At 50.0% G+C, this 23268-nt stretch overlaps 3 protein-coding genes across 9 annotated transcripts in view; all 3 read left to right on the forward strand.

Annotated features, from left to right (window-relative positions):
• Positions 1–8800, forward strand: part of PXN (paxillin) — a 46084-nt gene extending 37284 nt beyond the window's left edge. For both annotated transcript variants that reach the window (XM_030502064.1, XM_030502065.1), the window contains exons 7-11: positions 2630–2800; positions 3145–3318; positions 3870–3951; positions 4311–4459; positions 6485–8800. In XM_030502064.1, coding sequence (XP_030357924.1) covers positions 2630–2800; positions 3145–3318; positions 3870–3951; positions 4311–4459; positions 6485–6751 — 843 coding nt within the window. In that variant the 3' untranslated portion in view covers positions 6752–8800. The remainder of the gene's footprint in view (positions 1–2629; positions 2801–3144; positions 3319–3869; positions 3952–4310; positions 4460–6484) is intronic.
• On the forward strand, positions 495–13515 carry RPLP0 (ribosomal protein lateral stalk subunit P0). 2 transcript variants are annotated; one of them, XM_030502066.1, is made up of 9 exons: positions 495–501; positions 10310–10320; positions 10515–10618; positions 11038–11213; positions 11311–11398; positions 11675–11821; positions 12301–12486; positions 12791–12931; positions 13283–13513. In XM_030502066.1, exons 3-9 carry the CDS (start codon positions 10565–10567, stop codon positions 13445–13447), a joined length of 957 nt encoding a protein of 318 aa, XP_030357926.1. In that variant the 5' UTR covers positions 495–501; positions 10310–10320; positions 10515–10564; the 3' UTR covers positions 13448–13513. The 2 variants fall into 2 exon arrangements, with proteins under 2 accessions (XP_030357926.1, XP_030357927.1); XM_030502067.1 differs by lacking the exon at positions 495–501 and having other exon boundaries at positions 10316–10320; positions 13283–13515.
• Positions 13516–13724: 209 nt separating this feature from the next.
• Positions 13725–23268, forward strand: part of GCN1 (GCN1 activator of EIF2AK4) — a 42704-nt gene continuing 33160 nt past the window's right edge. For 4 of the 5 annotated variants that reach the window (XM_030502068.1, XM_030502069.1, XM_030502071.1 and 1 more), the window contains exons 1-14: positions 13725–13787; positions 15812–15914; positions 16538–16601; positions 17835–17966; positions 19098–19206; positions 19918–20016; positions 20100–20234; positions 20742–20810; positions 20897–21005; positions 21420–21494; positions 21759–21887; positions 22110–22160; positions 22574–22672; positions 22952–23125. In XM_030502068.1, coding sequence (XP_030357928.1) covers positions 13770–13787; positions 15812–15914; positions 16538–16601; positions 17835–17966; positions 19098–19206; positions 19918–20016; positions 20100–20234; positions 20742–20810; positions 20897–21005; positions 21420–21494; positions 21759–21887; positions 22110–22160; positions 22574–22672; positions 22952–23125 — 1366 coding nt within the window. In that variant the 5' untranslated portion in view covers positions 13725–13769. Of the gene's footprint in view, positions 13788–15811; positions 15915–16537; positions 16602–17834; positions 17967–19097; positions 19207–19917; positions 20017–20099; positions 20235–20741; positions 20811–20896; positions 21006–21419; positions 21495–21758; positions 21888–22109; positions 22161–22275; positions 22351–22573; positions 22673–22951; positions 23126–23268 lie in introns of those variants that run through there. The other variant, XM_030502072.1, reaches the window with a different exon arrangement.

The raw sequence follows: 23268 nt of genomic DNA on the forward strand, positions 1-23268 counted from the left end.
CGCAGCAGGGACTCTGTTTTCCTCTGAGATGAAGGGAGTTCCGAAACACAGGCTGCAGTTCTCCCTGCCATGATCTCTCTTGGAGTGGCAGGAGTAAAAGATGGCAAAATCTCCATACTGGAAGGAGCGAATCAGCAGCTCTTCCTGTGTTTGCCTGTTTAGATGGGCGTCCACAGTGTGAGTGGATTTTGGGGAGGAGATGATGTGATCAAGAGCTGTGTTCTGCATCTCCTTTCAGGGAAGGGCTGTATCTCCAGGGTGGTGGGAAGCCTTAATGTAGATGAGCAGTGCAGTGATGTGCAATGTTATGTGTATAGGCAGCTCTCAAGCAGAGAGCAAGGGAACACCTCTGCATCTTGAACTGTTGTACTTTCTAGGTGACCTGTGCTCCTCCCCTCGTCCACAGTGCCAATCTGCTGGCTGCTCATGCACCCCTGGGCCCACCCACCCCTGAGAAGGCAGGACCTCCTTTCTGTTTCCTTAGCATGGTGTGCTCTTCTGGTCTATGAGCGTGCTGCCGATGCTGCTGGGATCTGCTCCTGGAGCTCCCAGTGCCATTAATGTTGATGGTATCCTGTAGTGCATGGTTTGCTGCTCATAGAGCCCCTGGCTGAACTTGAGTGATGGCAGATCTCATGGGCAAAGGGTGGGAATTTGAAGGGCCTTTGCATGATGGATTTATGTGGATGCTGTGCTGAGTGTTCCCTGTAAACAGCAGGCACTGTGTGCAGGAGGTGGAAACAAACCTCTTTTAGGTAGGGACTAATCTATGAGCTGTCGAGAAGGTTGGATCACCAGGTCAGGTGGCAGTGTGCACGGGTGGTTGTGCCTGCACTGAGGTTAGCTGTGGCTTGCAGTAGGAGTGTGTGGTTCCTACAGGCAAGGGTGAAGTCCTTTGGTGCTGCATGTTGAATTCATCTCGTCTCCTTTCTCTCCATTTGTCTGTGGCATGTGTGCCTGCCCTGCCTCATGGCCACAAGCCCCTGGTTAGAGTGAGAAGGGGATATGATTCAACGCTCTTCCTCCTACTGTGCTGTGCAGGAAGCCCTTGCTTTGTCCTGGCTGGCTCTGTATACAAAGGCTTGTTGTCTCTGAGAAGTCTCCTTGCAGTGATGTGCTCTGGAGACATTCACTGTAACTATTTGGTAGCAAATGACCACAGTGTGATTGAGGGTTTGTTTTAGGCTCAGGATGTTGGAGTGTGGTGGAGGCTGCAAGTTATGGAATGGCTGGGAGGGAAGAGGAGGGGAAAAGCTGTGTGTTAGGCTCCGTTGGGAGTTGTGCTGCATGCAAGGCAAGGCCGACATGGAGTGTGTGTATGTGTGTGTCAAAAAGCTAAAATTATGTATGGCATGAGAATTTTTATACGAACAAGTAGAAACCAGAGTCTGTCATTGGGTAAACTAACTGACTACAAGTACAACCAGCAGCAGGATGGAGAATAGAGCTCCTCCTGTGGCTGGAAGGGCAGGTTCTGCCAAGGCTGTTCAGCATGTCCCTGCTCCCCTGGCTGTGCTGGCAGGAGGCTAGTGGGTTGTTCACAAATGTAGATTTTTACGTCTGGTTTAATCTGTCCTCTTAGTAAGAGAAAACACGTGCTCCAGACCACCATCTCAGGGAGGGGCTTCTTTGGGTCTCTCTAAACCTGACAGTAGCTATTGCAGTGCAAAGTCAGCTAAAATAATCTGTATTTCATTATTGCAGTTTGTCTGCAAAGGGCCTGCTCTCCAAAGAGAGCACAGACTTTGTTTATAAGTTATGAACCTAAGTAAAACATTTCTCCCCCTCCTCTGGGAAGCCTTTCCAAGCCATGTGTGCTGTGGTGTGGTCTCAGTTTCAGAAACAGCCTCTGAGACATGTACCTTAATCCCCTTCCCCCCATTCCCATGCATTTCTAGCAGTCCCACAACAGACGTGGCAGTCCTTCCACTGCAGTCCTGTCTGCTGGGGCTCTGCTGCGGATGCACTGCCCTCTCTGTAGGTAAACAGCAGGCAACTTGAAGGGAGTTATTCCCTTCCTGCTTCCCCTTGCTTAGCTCAGGCGTGGGATGAGAGCCACCTGATGGGGGCCAAGGAGACTTGGCAAAAAGGCCTGCAGAAGGTGGTGCAAAGGGAGGGAGGGGAAGAGAGAAGATTATTCTAGCTGAAAGGGGAAGTGAGGAAGAGAAGAGGGATCTCCATCAGAGAGGAGAGAGTGACAACTGAGAGTGGGCAACAGCATAGGAATAGAGAGAGGTTGAGGGGAAGGGGCCCTCTGGATGGTGTCTCTGCTTTGTCAGCTGGCCAGGAACTGATGAGGTAAAGGGAGGTTTTTGGCAGAGGCTTACAGAGCACTGTACTGACTGCCTGGATGTGCTGGTGACTTCTGCTGTGTGTGCAGTGAAGGAAAATCAAATCCGCAATTTATAGCTCTGCTGTTACACATCCCAGGGTCTCTGCATATGTCTCTGCATGGGCAGAATACAGATGAGTACTTGATCCTGGCTCTCACTGGCTTCTGCAGAGAGTGTAGCTGTCTCCTAGCAATCTCCTGGCTGCAGAGGAGCCAGCCATGGGCAGCAACAGCAGGCATTTATCTTGTAAGCACAGCAGCACTCACCTTATGGCCTTTGTTTTCTCTTCCCTGCAGTTCATGGCGCAAGGGAAAGCCGGGAGCAGCTCCCCTCCATCCACAGCCTCCAAGCCTGGCAGTCAGCTGGACACCATGCTGGGAAGCCTCCAGTCTGACCTGAACAAACTGGGTGTAGCTACAGTTGCCAAAGGTGTCTGTGGAGCCTGCAAGAAGCCTATTGCTGGGCAGGTGAGTTGAAGGTGCTGTCTCATTGCTGAATCTTGGGCTGCAGCTGGGAGTAATGGGGAGGGCTGTTTCGTGAGGCTGAAGAGGCTGGAGATGCTGGAGAAACTGAAGTACTCTATTTATCCACTGGCTAGGTACGCTGTAAGCTCCTCCAGTGACCTCTACCCTGCCCTTGAGGGACTGCCCTCTCCTGAGATGATAGGTAATTCAGTTTTCATGCTACCCCAGTCCAGGGCTCACTTGAGTAGTAGAACTTGTCATTCTTGCTAACCTCCAGCTGGTATCTTGTCGTGTGGTCTAAGGGAGAGTGAGATGGAGTTGTCCTTCATAATTTGTCTTCCCAACAGGTAGTTACAGCCATGGGGAAAACCTGGCACCCTGAGCACTTCGTCTGCACCCACTGCCAGGAGGAGATCGGGTCACGAAACTTCTTTGAGCGGGACGGTCAGCCCTACTGTGAGAAGGACTATCACAACCTCTTCTCTCCTCGCTGCTACTACTGCAATGGGCCGATCCTTGATGTGAGTTCTTTGAGGGGATTAAGGATGCTGGCAAGGTGCTGCAGGCCTGGGTGGTAAAAACTCTGCTCCACCAATGTGTCCTGAGTGGAAGATTTTGTTTGGGGACTTACTTTTTCCCTTTACCCTGGCTCTGAAAGGGAAACAACTTGTCTCAGTCCAGTTCTTACACTAGTGAGAGGAGTTGATCCCTCTTACCTTCACTGAAGTTCCTTCAGAACCCCACATCATTCTGGTAATGATTCCTCAGCTTTTGTCTGTTGGTAGCCTGTAGTAGCGGGCACCAGTGTTAGTCCTGAGAGCTGGACGGGGCCCTGTATAAGGGAGGAAGCGGAGCCTAAGATCCTTTTAGGGTAAAAAAAAGTGTGCAGTGGGGAAAGCCTGAACGAGCCAGAGGCAGGGGAGAATTGACTCAGCTCTCTTAAGGACAGTCTGTTTTAATGCATGCTCTTGTCAGCACCACCATTCTTCCCCCCACCAAGCCCCTCCTTACTCACCTCCAAGCTGAAAGCCATCATTTACATGACTTGCATTTTGTGTCTTCTTGTGAACAGAAAGTGGTGACGGCTTTGGACAGGACATGGCACCCTGAACACTTTTTCTGTGCCCAGTGTGGAGCTTTCTTTGGACCTGAAGGTATTGCTGGTTTATGTAAGGGAAAAACAATGTTATCCCTGAACTCAGACAAGTGTGTAAAGCAGAGCTGCTATTAGGGGACAGCCTGAGATATGACAAGGGAACTACTGAAGATGGAAGTCCCAAGGGCTATAGCTGTTTATGGGGGAAAGATGCTACCAATAGTCTTTTCTCCCTGGGGAGGAAGAGTATGCATGTGCCTGTGTGCACATGGGACAGGAAGGGCAGCACAACGAGGAACCTGCTGTGTGTGTTAGCAGGGGGAGGATGATCCTACCCACACTGGCAACCCCTCAGAGCTTGGCTGGCCATAGGTAAAGGTGAGGAGCTGATGCGCTTTGCCTCTCCTTCTTTGGCAGGATTTCATGAGAAGGATGGCAAAGCCTATTGCCGCAAGGACTACTTTGATATGTTTGCTCCCAAGTGTGGAGGCTGTGCCCGGGCTATCCTGGAAAACTACATCTCTGCTTTGAACACCCTGTGGCACCCTGAATGCTTTGTCTGTCGGGTAAGAAACCCAAGGTCCTTTGCTGCTGCTGTACGACCCCTCTCATTTCCACCCTGTAGGCATCTGGTCCCTTATCAGGAAGAGGCGGCTGTGGGGGAGTGAAGGGCAGCCAGTCCCACAAGATAAAAACATGTCAGCAACCAAGCACCTTCTTGTTCCTCTGCCTGTTTATGTTAAACTTTCTTGCCGTTTTGCTCTTTCTGTTCCCAGATGGAATTATGGGCTTCTGCAGCAGCTCACAGATAAACAGAGACGTTTTCTGTGACCTTTAAATAATTATAAGCTAAGCTTCTCTCTAAGCACTTGCTTCAGCAATCAGATTTTGAGGATCTTCCTCCCATGCTCCATCTGACAATGTAAACTAATGAGACTGACCTTGTTCAGACAAACATGCAAGTCAGTGAAATAGTAGCAGGCTCCATACAACAGGCATAATAAACAGGAATACTGCAGATTAAATGCTTGGCATGCTTTCAGAGAGCATTGCAAATATTAACTCTTACAGGCCCCAAGAGATGAGCAAAATCAACCAGTGTTTCCTAGAGTAGGAAAGAAGGGCAGAGACCAGAAAAAGCAGCCAGAACCACAAGCTGCCGATTCCTGGTGTGATGCTCAGAGCAGACTGTCACCACGCTGTTGGGACTGTCTGTGACTCCTGCAGTGGTGTGCAGAGAGTGGAGGCAGAAGACTGCAGTCCTGACTGTGGGGCTGGGGAGGGCTGTGCTTTTTTGTGCAGAGATTGAGACTTCTGTCAAGCAGTTTTGCTTTCCTTTCCTGATGCTGCCACACTGCCTCTATTAGTGGGGCCAGCACCGATGTCTTCCAGGACATGAGATGTGATTCTCTTCCTGGTTTTGCTAAAGCTGAGTAGACTTTTCAACTGTCCTGCTGACTGAGGGAGGAAGCTGTTCATTGAACTGATTGTCAGCATTAGAAAAGTCTGGGACTTGCTGCAGGCAAACTGCATTCATCCCAGTATTGTGAACGTTCAGCTCTCCGTGGCTCTGCAGGCTGTTTGCTGGACTCCTGTGTACACACCGGGGCCTGGCTCTGCATGATACTCTATCCCCTCCCTGGGGAAGAGGATGTTGTTGGGGCTCAGCAAAACCAGCATTTTGGAAATCTGGCTTCTCTGGGCCTTGCTGCTGGTATGTTTGGTAAATCTGGCAGCATCCTCAACTCTCACGCATCCCCTGCTGCCTCAGTTTCCCACTTGTACAGGGAGGGGGGTCTCCCCAGCCTTGTGGGGATGGTGGGTGCTTCTGTTGCAGGTTCCGAAGTGTAGCATCCTCAGCTGCCTGGCACTGGGAGGGTTGAGGAGCTCTGGGCACTAATAAGCACATAGCTGGTGTATCCTCTTCTCATCTGCTCAAAATCATTAGCACTGTACAACAGTCAGTTTCTCCCAGTAGCAATGTGTATATACCTGGTGGAGATGTTTCAGGTTTGATGATCCTGCACAGTGTTCCTGTGTAATGGCAGCCATTCTGGAGACATCATTTGTAAAGATTAATTCTGCCTCATTTTCTCAGCTGGAACCAGTCCCACATTCATCAAAGTTCTGCTACATTAAAGTCTGTGTTGGTCCCTGCTTCTACTGCCATGGTGGGGAAGCTGGAGTGGGATTAAAAAAATACAACAAAAACCACCCAATGTAACAAAACCCAGCAGGGAAAGGTGCTGCAGTGTTTCCCATCTCAGAGGAGGGAGTGTTCTCCTTTCTCCTGGCTGGACACGTCTGGTAACTCATCTGTAGTATTTTGCTTGTAGAAGTGAAACCAGCTAGGGGAAGGCGCATGGTTAATTCCCTTGCTTGTGGCTGTGTCTGCCTATCTATCAGCCTTTCCTTGGAAAATCTTCTTGATGGACAGAGTTTAGCTCTTTGGACAACAGGACGGTGCTGAAAGGCAACGGTTCACCCTGGCCACAGTACAGCTAGGCTGTGCCACAGAGCAGAGGAGGCTTGTGGAGCTGCCTGCATCCCCAGTTACACGATCTGTCCCCTTGTGCTTTATCCTCCTGCAGGAATGTTTCACACCATTCGTCAATGGCAGCTTCTTCGAGCATGACGGGCAGCCCTACTGTGAGGTGCATTACCACGAGCGCCGCGGCTCGCTCTGCTCCGGTTGCCAGAAGCCTATCACAGGACGCTGCATCACTGCTATGGGCAAGAAATTTCACCCCGAACACTTTGTGTGTGCCTTCTGCCTCAAGCAGCTCAACAAAGGAACCTTCAAAGAACAGAACGACAAGCCCTACTGCCAGAACTGCTTTCTCAAGCTCTTCTGTTAGAGGCATCATAGATGGGCGCTAAGCATCTTTCTACCACCCCCTTGGCAGTTCTGTCTCTCTGAACATTACTGTGATTTAGAAACCTGACCAGGCAGGGGAGGAGGGTGGGGTGGGGGTGGGTGGGAGTGCTTTCTGCTGCTATGAGAGGCAGTAGATCCAGAGATGAGACGGACCATTAAACTGGAAATGCCCTTGCTGTGTCTCAGTAGAGAGAGGCCGAAATCCCTCATTGCGGTGCGAGTCTGTGTGTGTGACTGACAGCTGAGCTTAGCTCAAGGGCTCCAACAGGGAGATTTTACCCAGCCCCCTCCTGGCAGAAGGAGTCTTTGCCAGTACATTTCAGCCTGTGTCAGCTTCCTGAGCAAATGGTGACACTTGCAGACAGCACAGCCCTCTGCTTTGACACCTTTCTCAGGCTTTAGTCTGCGTGCATGCAGTCGGAGCGATAGCACAGCGAGGGCACCCTGTGATCTCGGTGCCACCCTGTGATCTCTGCTCACTAAGGCCAAGGGGTGTGTGTGACTGAAAGAGATCAGAGCATCAGCACAGGCAGCCAAGACCCTGCAAGGGTCTCTCCAGTTCCATTACACTGTAAGGAGATGATACCACTTATTTTTTTTTTAAGAGGAATCAAGGTGTTACTGTGTGGGGTGTTTGTTTTGTTTTCTTTTTTTCCCCCTAGTTTGTTATTCCCTGCCTTTTCTCAACGCACTGGAGCAGGAGGTGGAGTAAGCCCCAACCATCCCTTAGCACTGATGTGCGCTCCTGTGGATGACATCCTATGCCAGGCACCTCTGTCAGCACCCAGGCTTGCTCAGGGCATCTGCTCCCCTTGCCTGCTGCTCCCGGGAGGGAGGAAAAGGCATCATCCCTGCTTTAAAAGCAGGAGCAGACAGGTTAGAGCACAGCCTTTTTCATCCATCCCTGTCATGAGTGTGTGACGTGTGTGTGTTTATCTGGCCTGAAACTCTCCCATCTATCAGGGCCTGAAACTGTCACAAGAGCAGGGAGAAGTGGAGGGTTTAAGAAGCCAGGAAAAAAAAGATCCAAACTTGGTATCCTTTCTTCTTCCTCTCTTTGCTAATGAGACTTGTCAGCCCCATGGTATTTCCCTTTTCTGTGCTCTTGTTAAACATGTTCTACTGAGAGATGCTAGAGCAATAACCTTTTATATTGACTGTTACTGGTATAACAAGTCCCTTGGGTCAGGTGTGTGTGACACACTTGGGGTTTTACTATCAAAGCAAATACTGTATCCTGTCTTTGATAAGAACTGTAGATTTCTACACTGATTTTGAATTCATATCTAATTTACTTTTAATCCTCTTATACAGAAATTGGTTTTGAAGTGATTTTAAGAAAGCAACTTTTATATCAAGCTGTGCTGTTCTAGGCAGTATGCCAGTTGTGCTGGTTACTGCATCTGTAACCTCAACGCTTTGTTAAGCCTAACTAACACTCAATAAGTTTCTTTTTTTGCGGGTTGGGAGGGGCTGGAATCTTACGGGGGAGGGAATGTGACTTGTATGTTGTTTTTTTTTCTCCTAGCACAGGCAGGTGAACTGTGAATAGCTCCCACCCCCCAGTCACCTGAAAGTATGTGTTTTGGGGTTTATTGTAACCTGTAAACTGCTGTATTTGAATCGCCTGCCATTCTCCCAAAGCCCACCTTCCAGGGTGTTAGAGTGAGTCTTAATATGATGCTGCAGGGGGGAAGAGCTCAGACTTTTGCCCTTGGTTTCTCCTCTTCAGCCCCTGGAAACCAGAGCAGGGCTGCTTGGGGAAGGGCTTCCTTTTCTCCTGTGGGAGAAAGGTCTTGTGCCTAAGGAGAAGAAACTGGGAGAGACAGACTCTGTTCCTGACTAGCTGTGTAACTTTGGGCCAGTCACTAAACCTTACCGTGCCTCAGTTTCCCCATCTGTAAAATGGGGGCAGTTTAGCCTGGATTTGTGAGGTGGTTGTGAGGCTTAGTTCACGTTTGCTAAAGCACTTTTAGGTCTCTGGCTGGAGGGTGCTATGGAAGGTGAAGTATGAGGTTGAAATGCCCAATGGTGTTCTGTGGTACCAGGGAGCAGTGTTTGGAGTTACTGCTCCAGAGTGCTGCAGCAAGGTCACCATTGTCATCTGGTTGTGCTTTTCAGCTTGGTGGGTGCATTTAAGGATCTGGGGGGAACTGTGTCAGAAACCAGCCCAACCTTAGACTAGAAGCTGCAGGTCGCTGCCCTTTGTAACCTTCCACAGTGCTTCGCTGCCCAGCTCGGGTCAGTGAAACTGGTTTTGAACAGTTTCCCCACACAAATGAACCTCAGTCTGTGGTTTGAGACTGAGGGGAGCTGTGGAAGCCTTAGTGCTAAAGCTGTGTCAGTTTGGGAGAGTTCGCAGGGCAAAGAAACCTTACACATTTGTCTTTCCATTTTTGAAGTGGATTTGACTTAAAACGTTTCTAAGTTGCATGCGTTTATCTCGCCAAAAAGGTCAGCTGCCTTCAGCCCTGCTAAGAGGACAAAAAGCTGTTGTCAGGCGGGCCAGAGAGGGGTGAGAAGATGTTTCTGGCGCTACCACTTGAGTGAGACCTGCAAACTGTGTAGCCGTGTGCCTCAGTTTCCCTGTCCGGGGAGTCTTTAACCTACCTCACTGCTAGTTGAGGCTTGTGTAAGTGATGCATCTGGCACGTGTGGAAAGCCCTGGGTGCCACGGGGTGTGCTGGTGGTGCACAGCGCCAAAGAGCTGTTGTGAGTGCTTAACAGAGTGTTACACACTCACCTCCTGAGCAAGGTGTTGAGCCTGGCCTGGTTTTATCTGGTTTCTGACGCGCTGGGATGCTACACGGGTGCTACTTTGCCAAATACAATGACTTTGGGTGGCTGTTGCCACCGCTGTGGATGTCCAGAATGGCCTGGCATTTGATTTTGGGATGCAGTTTTAGGGCAGCACAGCCGTGGCACTGCACGAGCAGCCAGGGAGGGTGGCGTGTGGGGAGAGCCGGGGGGGCGAGGGCTGCAGAGGGGTGCACGTTGCAGCCCCCGGGCCAAGTGCAGCCCCTGGGGACGGTCCTTCCCACCACATCGGGGCCGGGCTGGGGGTGCTGCGCTGGGTCCATGGTTATTTGATGTCTTTTCTCCCCTGTAAACATCTAACTCTGCTTTTTTTGGGTTTTTTTTTTTGTTTTGTTTTGTTTTGTTTTCCATTTAAAATTTTTGCAGTTACACTAATAAAATTTTTACCATTATTCTCACGTGTGTGCTGTGGTGGTTTTTAACCCTTAAACTTGTAGGAAACCAGGAACAAAGCGGGTCCCCCTCAGGGATGCTGCAGTGGGGGCGCTCGCACCGCTGACCCCCCCGAGCCCTCCCTGCGCTGCGGAGCGCTCCTCCACCCGCCAGGGGGCGCACTGCTCCGAGCCGCGCGGCCTGCTCAATGGGAGCGGCGGCCCGCCCTGATTGACACGAGGCGGGCAGCCAATGGGCTGAGCTGAGGTGGCTCCGCGCCTCGCTGCGATTGGTCGCAAGCCGCGGTATAAAAGGAGCTGGCCCGCCCTGCGGCCTTTCTTTCCCGGAGCCCTCGTGGAGGTGGGTGCGCGGCGTGGCGGCTCCCGTGGGCCGGGGACGCACCCGGGGCCTACCCGGGCCCTGCCGGGAGCGTATCCAGAGCGCACCCGGGGTCCTGGGCGGGGCCGGGTGTCGGGGGGGAGCGCGGAGCCGCGGGGCGGAGGCGGCGGGAAGGAAGGGTGCGGACACGCCTGAGCCGCGCTTCTCCTTGGCAGGTCTCAGCTCGTCTTTAAACCCACCGGGCGATCCTTGGAGCACCGCCGCGATGCCCAGGGAAGACAGGGCTACCTGGAAGTCCAACTACTTTATGAAAATCATCGTGAGTGTCGGCGCGGCCCCCAAGGGCCCGGAGGCCCGGCCCGCAGCGAGCGGCCCCGGCGGTGCTCGGGCAGAGGGGCGCGGGCTGCACTGCCCTGGGGGGGGGTGTCCTAACTAAGAGGGGGGTGCCTTAGGTTCGTTGGTTGGGGAACTTTTACGTGGTAATAGGAGGTGCTTAAGACAGCCCGGATCAGACTGCTTTAAGGGTCCTGTGAGAATTTGCCCTGACAGTTGCAGAGATAATTTGTTTAGGGATCTGGCTTGATAGCTGGAATGTGCAGCCTTGTGCAGCCAGTGCGAGCTCAGCACTCCCAAACTTGACAGATTTTATTTTTACATATTAACGTATCGAGGTTTTAATGCTGCTTTGTGCACTGGTCCAGAATGCTTTGTATAGTTATAGTGTTTCTTTTGCTATAGCAACTCCTGGATGATTACCCAAAATGTTTCATTGTGGGAGCAGACAATGTGGGATCCAAGCAGATGCAGCAAATCCGCATGTCCCTGCGTGGGAAGGCTGTTGTGCTGATGGGGAAGAACACGATGATGCGCAAAGCTATTCGTGGTCATCTGGAGAATAACCCTGCCTTGGAAAAGTGGGTAACGCTGTGTGAATGTGCTCCTGGATCGTCTGTCTGGAAGGAGAGGATGTTGTCTGAGAAGCAGAACTGAAGGCTGTCATCTTTCCTTCAGGCTGCTGCCTCACATCCGTGGGAACGTGGGCTTTGTCTTCACCAAGGAGGATCTGACTGAGATCCGGGACATGCTGCTGGCTAACAAGGTAGGGGAGATCAGCCCTCGCTGCGTCTCTGGGCTGGCAAGTAGGGAGTTAAAAGTAAAACTGAGTCTTTGTGGGGGATGCCTGATTAATGGCAGTCCTCAGGGCTTGGGAACTAGGCCCCTGCAGCCTTTGCCAGACTGTTTAAGCTCAGCTGCCTCCTGCGTGTGTGCCTGGGTGCTGCCCAGCCTGGAGGAACGCTTCACGGGGGAGTAGATGCCATCCTACCACATCTGAGAGGTGAGCATTCTTCCAGCTTCTCTTTTCCCCTTTCTCCAGGTGCCAGCTGCTGCCCGTGCTGGTGCTATTGCTCCTTGTGATGTGACTGTGCCAGCCCAGAACACTGGTCTCGGACCTGAGAAGACCTCCTTTTTCCAGGCCTTGGGCATCACCACGAAGATTTCCAGAGGAAGCATTGAAATTCTGGTTAGTGAGCAGTGCGCTGCTGTTGAAGCTCTGCCTTGACTGGAGGGCGCCAGTTGTGGCAGCTGAGGGAGCTCGAAGATCAAAGCTCCCATTAGGACTGAAATACTGTGTCAGTATTTGCTGTGCTTTGGGAGCATGAAGGAGGATGCAGTGCGGGGGGATTTAAGTTCTCCATCTGGACTAGATGACCTTTGAAGGTCCCTTCCAACCCGAACTATTCTGTGATTCTGTTCTATGATCTTGGCTGTGTGGGTAGGCTCTGCCGGGGGAGCACAACGCAGGAAGGGCGCTGCCTTTCTCCCAGCTGAGATGTACCTCTTTGTGTGTCTCCGCTTGTGGAGCTGAACTCTGAGCCTGTTTTTATTATGATCATTTGTTCCTTCAGTTCCGTCTCTTGCTGTTGGACACGTGCATCCTGTTGCATTGATGTGCCTGAATTTCTTTGCACATATTCACTTGTTTTCCCTTTATTTCCTCAGAGCGATGTGCAGCTCATCAAGACTGGAGACAAAGTGGGTGCCAGCGAAGCCACCCTGCTGAACATGCTGAACATCTCCCCCTTCTCTTTTGGGTTGGTGATCCAGCAGGTCTTTGACAATGGCAGCATTTACAATCCTGAAGTGCTGGACATCACTGAGGAGACCTTGCACAAGCGCTTCCTGGAGGTGAGTGCTAAACCTGGATCTGCTGTATTCTGCTGCTCTGCTTCAGTGCAGCCACGGTGAAGTGTCATGTCCGGTGTGCTGTGCACTGCAGAAACAGTCCATCAGGGACTACCTTCTGTAGGCTTTTTAAGCTGAAACTTCTTCAGAAAAGCCATTTGAATGTTGATGCCTTGTCTGATTTCACTGGAGCTTTGTTACTTGTGTGCCTTGCACGCTATCCGTCATTATGATGGCAATGCAGAAATGCAGTTTTTAGTCCAGGTTGCTTCTCAGAGCACAGAAACATGAGTCTCTCTCCTCACAGGGTGTTCGTAATGTTGCCAGTGTCTGCCTGCAAATTGGGTACCCGACCATCGCTTCTGTGCCCCACTCCATTGTCAACGGGTACAAGCGGGTCCTGGCTGTGGCGGTGGAGACGGACTACACCTTCCCTCTGGCTGAAAAGGTAATGGCTGCAGAGAGGTGGGAAATGCAGCCAGGCACTTGGAAACACTTCATGTGTTACCTAGTTTGAACGGACTTGGGCCTGCCTGTGCGCAAGGGACCTGTCCTAAAAAGGGGTATGTGCTTCCATATGGATGGTGGGAAGCTGGATTCCCTGGCGTTCCCTCCTCCCTCGGACTGATACACTGGGGTGCAGCTGAGATGTCTCTGATTCCTCATACATGGCACTGATAAGTGCATCTATTCCACTTCTGTCAAGCTTGCACTCACTGCCTTTATGATTACAAAGGTTCAATCGTTCAGAATATTTGTTTCCTTTGAGTTTACCATTTTCCCCCCACCTCTTTTGCAGGTGAAGGCCTTCCTGGCAGACCCCTCTGCCTTTGCGGCAGCCATCCCTGTGGTAGCTGAGGCGGCTGCACCTGCTGCTGCTGCTGCTGCCGCTCCAGCCAAAGAGGCAGCAAAGGAGGAGTCGGAGGAGTCGGACGAGGACATGGGATTTGGTCTGTTTGACTGACAGCCGCGCCGTCTGTCTGTGTCTCAGTTGTTCCAATGGGAGAAATAAAAACCTGTTTTACACCTTCACGTGTGCCGCCGCGGTGCTGTAGTCTCCACATCACCGGGGCCTTGGGGGAAGCGGCAGCCGCGGCGCGGCTCCTCGGGGCCGGCTGCTGCAGCCGGGGCGGGCCGGTTGGAGGCGCCGCTCCCCGGGGCTCGGTCCCGCCGTGCCGAGGGGCCGGGCCGGGCCGCGCCATCGCCATGGAGACGGGCCCGCCCCGGCCGGCTCTGCGCGGCCTGCACCGGAAGCCGCGACCGCTTCCGGGGTCGTAGGCGGCGCCATGGCGGCCGACACGCAGGTGAGTGCGGGCCGGGCCCGCGGCGGCGGGGTGGGGGTGTCTCCGCCCGGGGCCGCAGCCGCTCCCGCTCCGCAGCGCTCCCTCGGCCCGTCTGCGGGGCCCGGCGCGGCGCGGCGGGGGATGTGGCAGCCGGCCCGGGCGCGCCCCGGGGCGGGAAGGCCGCGCTGGCGCTGCCCGCTGGAGCCGCCCTCAAGGAGCCCGCACCGGGGAACGGGCTCCTCCAGGGCCGGGGGAGCACGGGCCGAGCCGGGGCGGCCGCGGCACGGAGGGAAGCGGGGGATGGCGGCTGAAGGGCCTCGCCCGCTCCTCAAGTGAGTTCCTGGTAAAGCACCGGCACCAGCTGCCTCGTGTGCGGGTGCCCGCCCCGCTCTCCGCCCCCCGCCAGCTCCCGGTGCCCCCGCCGAGCCCGCGGGTGCCGGGAGCGCCGTCCCGAACGGGAGAGGCCGAGCGCTGTCCCCGTTCGGAGCTGCTGAGCGGGGCCCGCGGCGCAGTGGCTGCTCCCGAGTGTCCTGGGCTGCCCGGCAGCACCCTGGTGCGCTTTCACCCGCAGCTCCGTGCGTTAGGTTGGGATGTTCCCGAGGTAAATGCCGGCCTTCCCGGGGTCAGGTCAGTACTGGTACAAACATGGTGTTTGCTGTCTGTGTTGGTTTGCAGCAGCGTTGCTTGCATCCTCCCTCTGTAACACATGTACCTCCACATCCTAATAAACACTTAAAAGCAAGTGGGTGAAACCTGTCCCAGCGCCCCTTCCACAGAGACTGGGGAGTTGTAGTTTGTGCCGTTCGTGTAAGTCTCTGAGCTGCTTGGGAAGTCCCACAGTGTTCTACATGATGTATATATTTAATATCTAGACTGGTCGGGATAATTTTAATGTGTGTTTCGTGTCTGTACATCTCCCTGCTTGTGATTAAGCAGCGTGAGTAATGCAGCTGGGTTTGAGTTTGCATATGCTGAACTCACATAACTGAAAGGTTTGGAAGAAGATGAGCTCTTTGATGGTGGCTTGTTCTGTCAGTTCTGGTGGTGACGACGCTGGTCATTCTCCACCATCCCCTGCAGAGGTGCACTCCTGCTTTCAGCCAGTTCTTAAGGAGAGCTGGGGGTGTGAAGTGGTCACAGAGGCAGGGAGGTGTGGGCAGCAGCTCTAAATCCCAGTTAGCTGCTGCACAGGGTTACCCCTTCTGCATGTCAGCAGAAAGGCTTCACTGGAAGCAGGAAGCTTCCTGAAGATGCTGATTATTCAGACAGAAAGTTGCTCAGTTTAAGAGCTGAATTTGAAAAGCTTTTCCTGGAGAGCTGTGTTTTAGATTATGGAAATGCAGAAAGCTGGAGAGTGCAGACCGTGGCTGAGCACTGTTCAGCCCACACACTGTTTTTATCTTGCATACCCTGCAAAACGTGGAAGTTCAAGGAAATGGTTTCAGCAGTTCATGGAGCTGTTTTGCTCAGGTAACCTTGGCCATTACTGATAGAGCATGGAAGGAGGTCAAGAGTGAGGCACAACTTGTTGTAGTGTGGCGAGTTCAATTTCCAGAATCCCTGCGATGAGCGTGTTAAATGAGAGCAGTTTGTTCTTTTGCTGGGCCTGAGCACAGAACGTCACAGCTATTGACAGCCTGAAACCACAGATCAGTTTTGGTCAGAAACCATCAGATCAGGATGGGCCTTACTACGCTGAAAAACACCTTTGCGTTCTTGAAGTGCTTTAAAGGTCCTGTACTTTAGGCTATTGGTCTTACCTCTTGCTCCGTCTTACTTTTAGAGGGGTAAGTGTATCCTACAGAGTATAAGTGCTGTGGCAGGGACACGGGTTAACAAACAGAAAGCAGTCACCCTTCACGCAAAGGGGAAGGTTTCTGGGTTTCACCATGCACGATGTACAGTGACCCTTTCCTCAGCAGATCAGAGTGTGGACGCTCACGTTTGGTCACTGAGAGGTCACAAGTCCTGCTTGCCGTGGTGGTGTGATCTGTGTGTCGGTATTGAAGGCAGTCTGATGCTCTTTCCTCTGTGTGTGGTTTTAGATTTCTGATACACTGAAGCGGTTTGCAGTGAAAGTAACTACAGCCAGTGTGAAGGAGCGGAGGGAGATCCTCAGCGAGCTGGGAAAATGCATTTCTGGGAAAGGTAAAAGCTTTGGGGCCATGCTCTGGTTACCAGGGTGGATAAGAACATTCAGATGCTTTGTTTCAAAGGCTGTGTGGATCATGAGGTGTAGCTTTTTGTGGGAGGGGGCTGGCAGCAATTGGGGGCTGTGCTTTCTCACAGTGTTAGTTCTGAGCATGGGGGTTGTGAGTAGCACAGAACTCTGGTTACTGGCACGTGTGCTTTTCCACTTAGTGTGTTAGTTTTTCATTACTGTATCAGTTGCCTGTTTCTCTCCTGATTCTTTTTTAATGATTCATGGAATATTTCTACACACACATATATATTGTCTGGAGAGAGAGAGAGAGAGTAAGGAAGATTTTAGATGTTCTTGAACAGTTGAAGCAAATTTATAAAAATCTTTTTTCTTTTATTTTCTGAAACAACTCTGGAATAACGTGTTCCGATTTTGCCTTTTTTTCTTTAAATATGCATTGTGTATATTAAAAAGAGAGAACTTTTACTGTGATCCTTGCAAGCAGCTTCATAGATAAGAGCAGGTCACTGATTTCCATCGTGAAGTGAATCACATTTGTGTTAAAGATTAAGAGCTTTATGAAGAGTTAGATTAATGAGGAAACAATTTGAGATACATTCTGTTACAGATCTTCCAGAGGGTACGGTGAAAGGCCTTTGCAAACTCTTCTGCCTTACTCTGCATCGATACCGGTGAGTATGTTGGTGTGGAAAAGCTGTATTATTTGATCTATCAGTATTTATGGATTACTTAAACTGGTATGGAGCATCTGAAGATGTTAGCATAGAGTGTCACATAGACGTGTATGACACTGAAAGATGCCATCTAGTCATTAGGCTCTCAAGCTAGGTGTCCTGAGTTCAGCTGTAGCAGTTTTCTCTTAGCTGTAGCAATTTTTTCTCTTTCCTGGTAGCTGGTGCAGTGCTGTGTTTTAGACTTTAGCCTGAGAGCAACGCTGATAACGCACCGATGGTTTTAGTCATTGCTCAGTAATGCTTGCTCTGATCAAGGACTTTTAGTCTCATGCTCTGCCAGTGAGGAGGAGCACAGGGAGCCGGAAGGAAACAGAGACAGGACACCTGACCCAAACTGGCCAAAGGGGTATTCCATCCCACAGCACATCATGCCCAGTATAGAAATTGGGGAGAGTTACCTGGAAGGCCCAGATCGCCGCTCGGGTCGGGCTGGGTATCAGTCGGCGGGTGGTGAGCAATTGTATTGTGCATCACTGGTGTTTATTGTTTTTTTTCCCTTTTCCCCTTTTAGTTTTATATTCTCTCCCCTTGTTATTTCCCTTATCATTATTATTATTGGTGGTAGCAGTAGTAGTTTTGTATTGTACCTTAGTTACTGGACTGTTCTTATCTCAACCCGTGGGATTTACATGCTTTCGATTCTCCTCCCCATCCCTTAGGAGTGGAGGGGAAGAAGGGAGGGACTGAGCAAGTGGCTGCGTGGTTCTGAGTTACCGGCTGGGCTTAAACCACAACACTAAGTTTGACATTAAGAAGTTTTATGACACTGACCTTGTGCTTCACCTTTGATTTTGAAATTAAAACTTCCATCCTGTGGTTCAGTTTGAAAGAATGAATGCCCATGTCCTTGTGATGCAAGACTAAGGAGTCTTTTCGATGCCTTTTAGACACTTTTAGATTGGATTAAATCATGGACTGTTACAGAGGAGCTGTTCAGAACTTGTGTTTTGTACTGCAACCTGCCAGAGGGCCTTGACATAACTTCTGTCAGTTGAGAAAGGGAATGGAGCTTTCTGCCAGAAACTTCTCCACTTGGAACAGCAAGGATAAAATAGCTGTTAGCTGGACTGCTGAAATGAGAAGGCAGAACCTTATGTGTGATGCAAGCGTAGTAATATGTGTAACGTTGGCAGGATTTTCATGGTCACCGAGGTCTGTTTTCCATTCTAGCGATGCAGCATCCCGCAGAGCCCTGCAGCTGGCGCTCCAGCAGCTCGCAGAGTCCCAGCCAGAGGCAACAGCAAAAAACCTTCTGCAGTCACTTCAGTCTTCAGGGATCGGTGGCAAGGCTGGAGTGCCCAGGTGCTGGATGAGTTGCTTTGTGTGGAGGCAGTTCTGAGTTGCTGGTAGTTGTTCTTGTGTTCAGAATGATTCTTCTGCTGCTGCTTGCCAGAGGTGTTAAAAGCATTTGGAGACAAAGCTGTTAATGACCATTCAGATGTTCCCCTCTTACCTCTTCCATGTCTTCCGGGAAAGCAGAAGGACTGTCGTGGTTATTAGTGCTGGTGGATTTGGTCTGAGTTATGGTTAACCTTCCAGTCTGGAGAGATAAGGAACAAACTCTTATACTAAGAAATTCTCCAAAATGATTGGGAAAGGGGATTTGCTCACCCAGCTGGTGGAATTCAAGACCTTATTGTAGACAGGGAGATAATGAAATTTGAAGCTGAGCTTAGAAATACTCAGCTCTTCTATTGCGGTAGCTTCTGGAAACACTCATGGTCCCAAAAGGTGAGTTGGGGTTGTTCAGCTGATACAGGCCACAGGGCACTGTCCTGCAGTGCCACCATGGCTGAAAACAAGTGCAGCTTTTAGAAAAAGACCCGGTCTTGGTTTAAAGGTGCGCACTGATATTTACCCTCCAGTCACAGTGGCTGGCTTTGTGTGCAAGGGCACTTTCTGCATTCTTTCACTTTGGGGTACAGATCAAAATGGGATGAGGATCCTCAGCGAGCCGTGAGGTGGGATCTGTTACCTGAAGTGGAGGGAGGAGGTGAGAGTTAACAGAAACCAGAACTGACGAGTGTGCCAGGAGGGAATGTAAGCTGAGAGACGATTTGGCAACGTAGGGCTGGGAGGCTCTGACAGTAAGGATGAGCAGTGGATGAGAAATCTTGAGTCATTTTTTGGGCACTCTCAGTTGGCAAAGTATTTAACTCTCATTTCTGTAGTGCTGCTGAGAAGATCCGGAAATAGTCTTTCTTCTGCTAAGGATTTTCATTCCCAGCAGGCAAAATTTAGTCTCTTTTGTGCCATTTGGAAGTTCCGAAACACATAAGCTTAGACTTTAACTGGGTTTTTTTGTGTGATACAATTGCCTCGCTTGTAAGGTGGTGTTCTGACTTGGGCAAAGATGCGTCTGTTATGGTCTAGTAGGTGTAAGATACATACTGAGAGCTGTAGATTTACCTCCTTCTCCTGTTTGTACAACAGTAAGAGCAGTGGATCTGCAGCTCTGCTGGCACTCTCCTGGACATGCCTGCTTGTACGCACAGTCTTTCCAACACCTGACAAGAGACAGGGAGAAACATGGAAAAAACTGGTAGGTTCTTCTTGGTTTGCAGCAATATCCCTTTGGAGATAGGGACTTAAATATTTTTAATGCCTTTAAGTTGCTGTGACATTGCAAATAATTTTGAACAAAACTGATAATGTCATGTTACAATCCAGGTTTATGTGGCAGTCTTTTTTGCTTTCTGGTGTATTTTGATCTCTCCTATTCTGCTGAAGAAAGCAGGAGGTGTATAAAGCATGAGAGTGGGGCAGTCTTGCACCTGTATAGAGTTGCTCTGGTGTATACCAGTGTTTCTAGACTAGGCGTGCTACTGGTGCCTCCGAGGTGCAGTCTGCAGTGTGGCATGAATTCCTTGCGCCTCCCTTGAAGTATTTGTCTGTGATACTCTGTCGTATAGTGTCAAGTAGCTTTTTGCTTTCTTTTCACCTACTTTAACAACATGAACCTGTGACCATGCTCAAGCACCTTGGAATATAGTTGGAACACATGTTAAGAAGAGTTGTAATCTGATATAAATTGCTGTTTTCAGAGGCAGAGTTTCTCAGACTATTATGCCTGGTTCTGCAAAGTGGCACATGTGGGATGAAAGCAGTGGCAGCTTGTTGGAAGAACTTGCACAAACTAAGGACTTTCACCTAAGCAGATTCAGCTAATCACTGGCATTTGGCTCATCTTGTTTGATGTGAGCTCACTGAGAAGCACATGCGTGAAGGTTTTCTTGGCTGTTTCTTTTGGCAGGTGGAGGTCCAGTGTTTGCTCCTTTTGGAAGTCCTGGGAGGTTCTCATAAGCAGGCAGTGGCTGGGGCTGTAAAGAAGTTGAACAGGCTGTGGAAAGAGGTGATGAATACCTTATGTGACCATGTTTACCAGGTGTTGTACATTCTGCTGTGTTAACATGCCTTGCTGTTTTTTCTCTTCAGAACCAGGATCTGGTGGATCAGTACCTATCTGTCATTTTTGGTCTTGAACCAAACCAGAGTTATGCTGCAATGCTGGGACTTGCGGTGCAGTTTTGCACAGCCCATAAAGAGACTGATATCATTAAAAAATATAAGGTAAATCTGTTGTACTGCTTTTTGGGGGGTAATAAGTAGCATCACTTCCTACCAGGGAGAAGGGGACTGAACAGATGTCCCAGTGAGGTCGGTGCTTTGCATCTGCCCTTGGTTTCGTTACCTGTCAATTCAATAGCCATGTACTTCTGACTAAAACAGCTGGAATAAATTTACAGAGGAGGTGGCAGATATGCAGCTTCGTGCTGTCGCCTGTGCATTTGTATAGATGGCCAATGCTGCAGCTTTCTGCCCTCTCCACTGTTGTAGGAATGGAAGGCAGCATTTAGCTCTAGTGCACTTTGAGTGTTGAGCTGAAGCGTAGAGCAGAGCACACTGATCTCTGCTTGACTGTCTTGTGTGAGGATGGAAGCAAAGCTTCTGCTTAGTGAGCATGACTGCCTTCCAGAGGAGGATGAGGTGGGGTGTCAGGCCTGGCTTCCTGGCGGCGTGCAGGGAGCTGGGTATAGGCTGCAATGTGGCTATAATTTGGTGTTTATGCTTGTTCAGAGTGCTCTTCTGGATTTCTACTTGAAGACCATCCTTATGAGCAAGACAAAGCCTCAGAAGCACGTGCTGGTGAGACACACTGTTACAGAGCTGCTTGTGCTTTTGTCCTATGTGCAGTGTCTGCTGCTGTGCTGAGTGCTTTGCTCCCTTTGCAGGAGAGCTGTTCCCCGCTTCTTCGGTACATGTCTCATGCTGAGTTCAAGGACTTAGTTTTGCCAACTCTGCAGAAATCGCTGCTACGGAGTCCTGAGAATGTAATTGAAAGTGAGTCTGTCATCTCTCTCCATTGCTCTGTCAAAGAGCATGAATAGTTGTTCCTTACAGGTCTGGAGTTGCTGGGGGAGCGTGTTTTTCTGGACTATGCTTTTCGTCCTCTGAGCATAGGCAGCAGGATTGTCTGGTGTCTCAGGGTTAGATGTGGAGAAGCAACACCCGTGGTGTGATCCCCAGTGTCTGGGTATGTGGTAGCTGCTGTTAGCACAGAGGATGGAATTTCACAGCTGATTGCTAAGAATAATCCTGAATTAATCTGCTCATTGGGCATCAATTTCAGTGTTGTTTCGTTTCCTACTCCATACTGACCTTGTCTGCTCTTGATGTGAACTGTGGGGAAGGGTGTATCAAAATGCTAAAAGCAGTTAACAAAATGTAATATGCTGTTATTTCTTTTATCTTCAGCAATCTCTTGCTTGCTCGTATCTGTGAACCTGGATCTCAGCCAGTATGCTCTAGACATTGTGAAAGGACTGGCCAGTAAGTACTCTGGAGGGAATTCTGGAGGGAATGATGAACTCGGAATAAAGCTTTCTTCAGCTTTCTGGCTGTATGTATAACAGCTTGATTACTGGTGAAGAGATTATTTTATGTGGGAGGGAGGGTGATGCTGATGATGCTGTAACTTGGAACTGGAATAGTTCACGTGCCAGTTCCTGAAGCTGCGTCAAGCCACATGTAAAGAGATGTCCTTGTCTTGCAAGTTTGCTGTAAGGAGCTCTTAGCTTGTGCATTATTTCCTAGGTCACCTGAAATCCAACAGTGTGCAGCTGATGGATGAAGCAGTTGTGGCATTAAAGAACTTGGCTCGACAGTGCAGTGATCCCTCAGCTGTGGAGTCACTGGGCAGACACCTTTTTGCCATCTTAGGGGGTGAGTAAATTGTAGGATAAGCAGTGGAGATGAATAAAAATTTGCTGCCTTCGGGGAGTTTTGAGTATTGCATTTTCTCTTGTCTTTGCCTGTATAGTGGGGTGGCTCAACCTGGATCAGGGATTACTGGGCAGGATTTTGTATTTTTGGGAAGATTCTTGATGCAGCACATAGCTGTTGTCTGTCTGTAAGTCAACCGTCACCGTTTGTTTTTGTTGGCAGGCTCAGAAGGGAAGCTGACAGTTGTTGCTCAGAAGATGAGTGTCCTTTCAGGTGAGGATCCTAAAAGAAAGCTGTTTCTCTGGTGGAAGAAACTCAGCAGAATGCTGAATGAAAAGGAACTGAATTTAAGCCTTTAGGATTCCCTGCCTGTCTTTCCAAATTGGCTGCAATTGATACCATAGAGGGTGCTGGATACCACATGCCAGTTCTTGACTTACTGTTCAAAGGAAATAATTGGCTGGTAGGTTAAAGTGTTTTATGCGAGGAAGAAGATGACTGTCCTGAGTAAAAATGAAGGCAGAGGCCCTGCAGTGTTGGTACATGGTGGATGTGACATGTAGGTGTAGTGACAAAAAAGAGCTGTCTGCAAGGATTGAAATGTGAAGGGACATTCTTGATTTGTTTCAGATTTTGCAGCAGGTGCTGGTAGTTTGGGAGCTAATGAGAGAATTTTGTCCTCTCAGGGATCGGCAGCCTCAGTCACCATGTGGTTTCTGGATCCTCTAGCCAAGCTTTGAGTGGAACCATCACTGAGCTTTTCATCCCTTTCCTGCAACAAGAAGGTGAGACCTTTTGCCTTTGTTCTGAGTTTGCTAAGCTGCTTTCATCTTGAGTAGGATTTTCAACAGGCCTGTTTTTCAGGATAAATCTGATTCTCACCTATTGTGTTATAAAATCCATGTCCTGCTCTGATGAGCAATGCCATGGAGACAGAGCTGTGTCTGTTAGAAGCACATGCATTCTTTCCTTGCCTCTTCCTGATGATGTTACCTGCTTTCTGTTGTATGTCCATGTGATCTATCCAGTTGCTGTACTGACATGAGCTCTGTGTTACTTCCTAGTCCATGAAGGCACGTTGGTTCATGCAGTCTCTGTCCTGGCTCTTTGGTGTGTTCGGTTCACCACAGAAGTTCCTAAGAAGTTGGTAGAATGGCTAAAGAAAGCCTTCAGCCTTAAAACCTCCACTTCAGCTGTGAGACATGCCTACCTGCAGTGCATGCTAGCCTCTTTCAAAGGTAAAACTGTGCAGCTATTAATAACTCTCTTGACTGTGTGATTAAGAGAAGAGTAATCAACTTTTGTACTTCCTGATGTAAGTAGATAGCTGTGTGGATTAAGAAAGATTTTGTAAGGCAATATCTGTTCACTGACCTTCATA

The sequence above is a fragment of the Strigops habroptila genome, chromosome 11, assembly GCF_004027225.2.
Source record: "Strigops habroptila isolate Jane chromosome 11, bStrHab1.2.pri, whole genome shotgun sequence".
NCBI lineage: Eukaryota > Metazoa > Chordata > Aves > Psittaciformes > Psittacidae > Strigops > Strigops habroptila.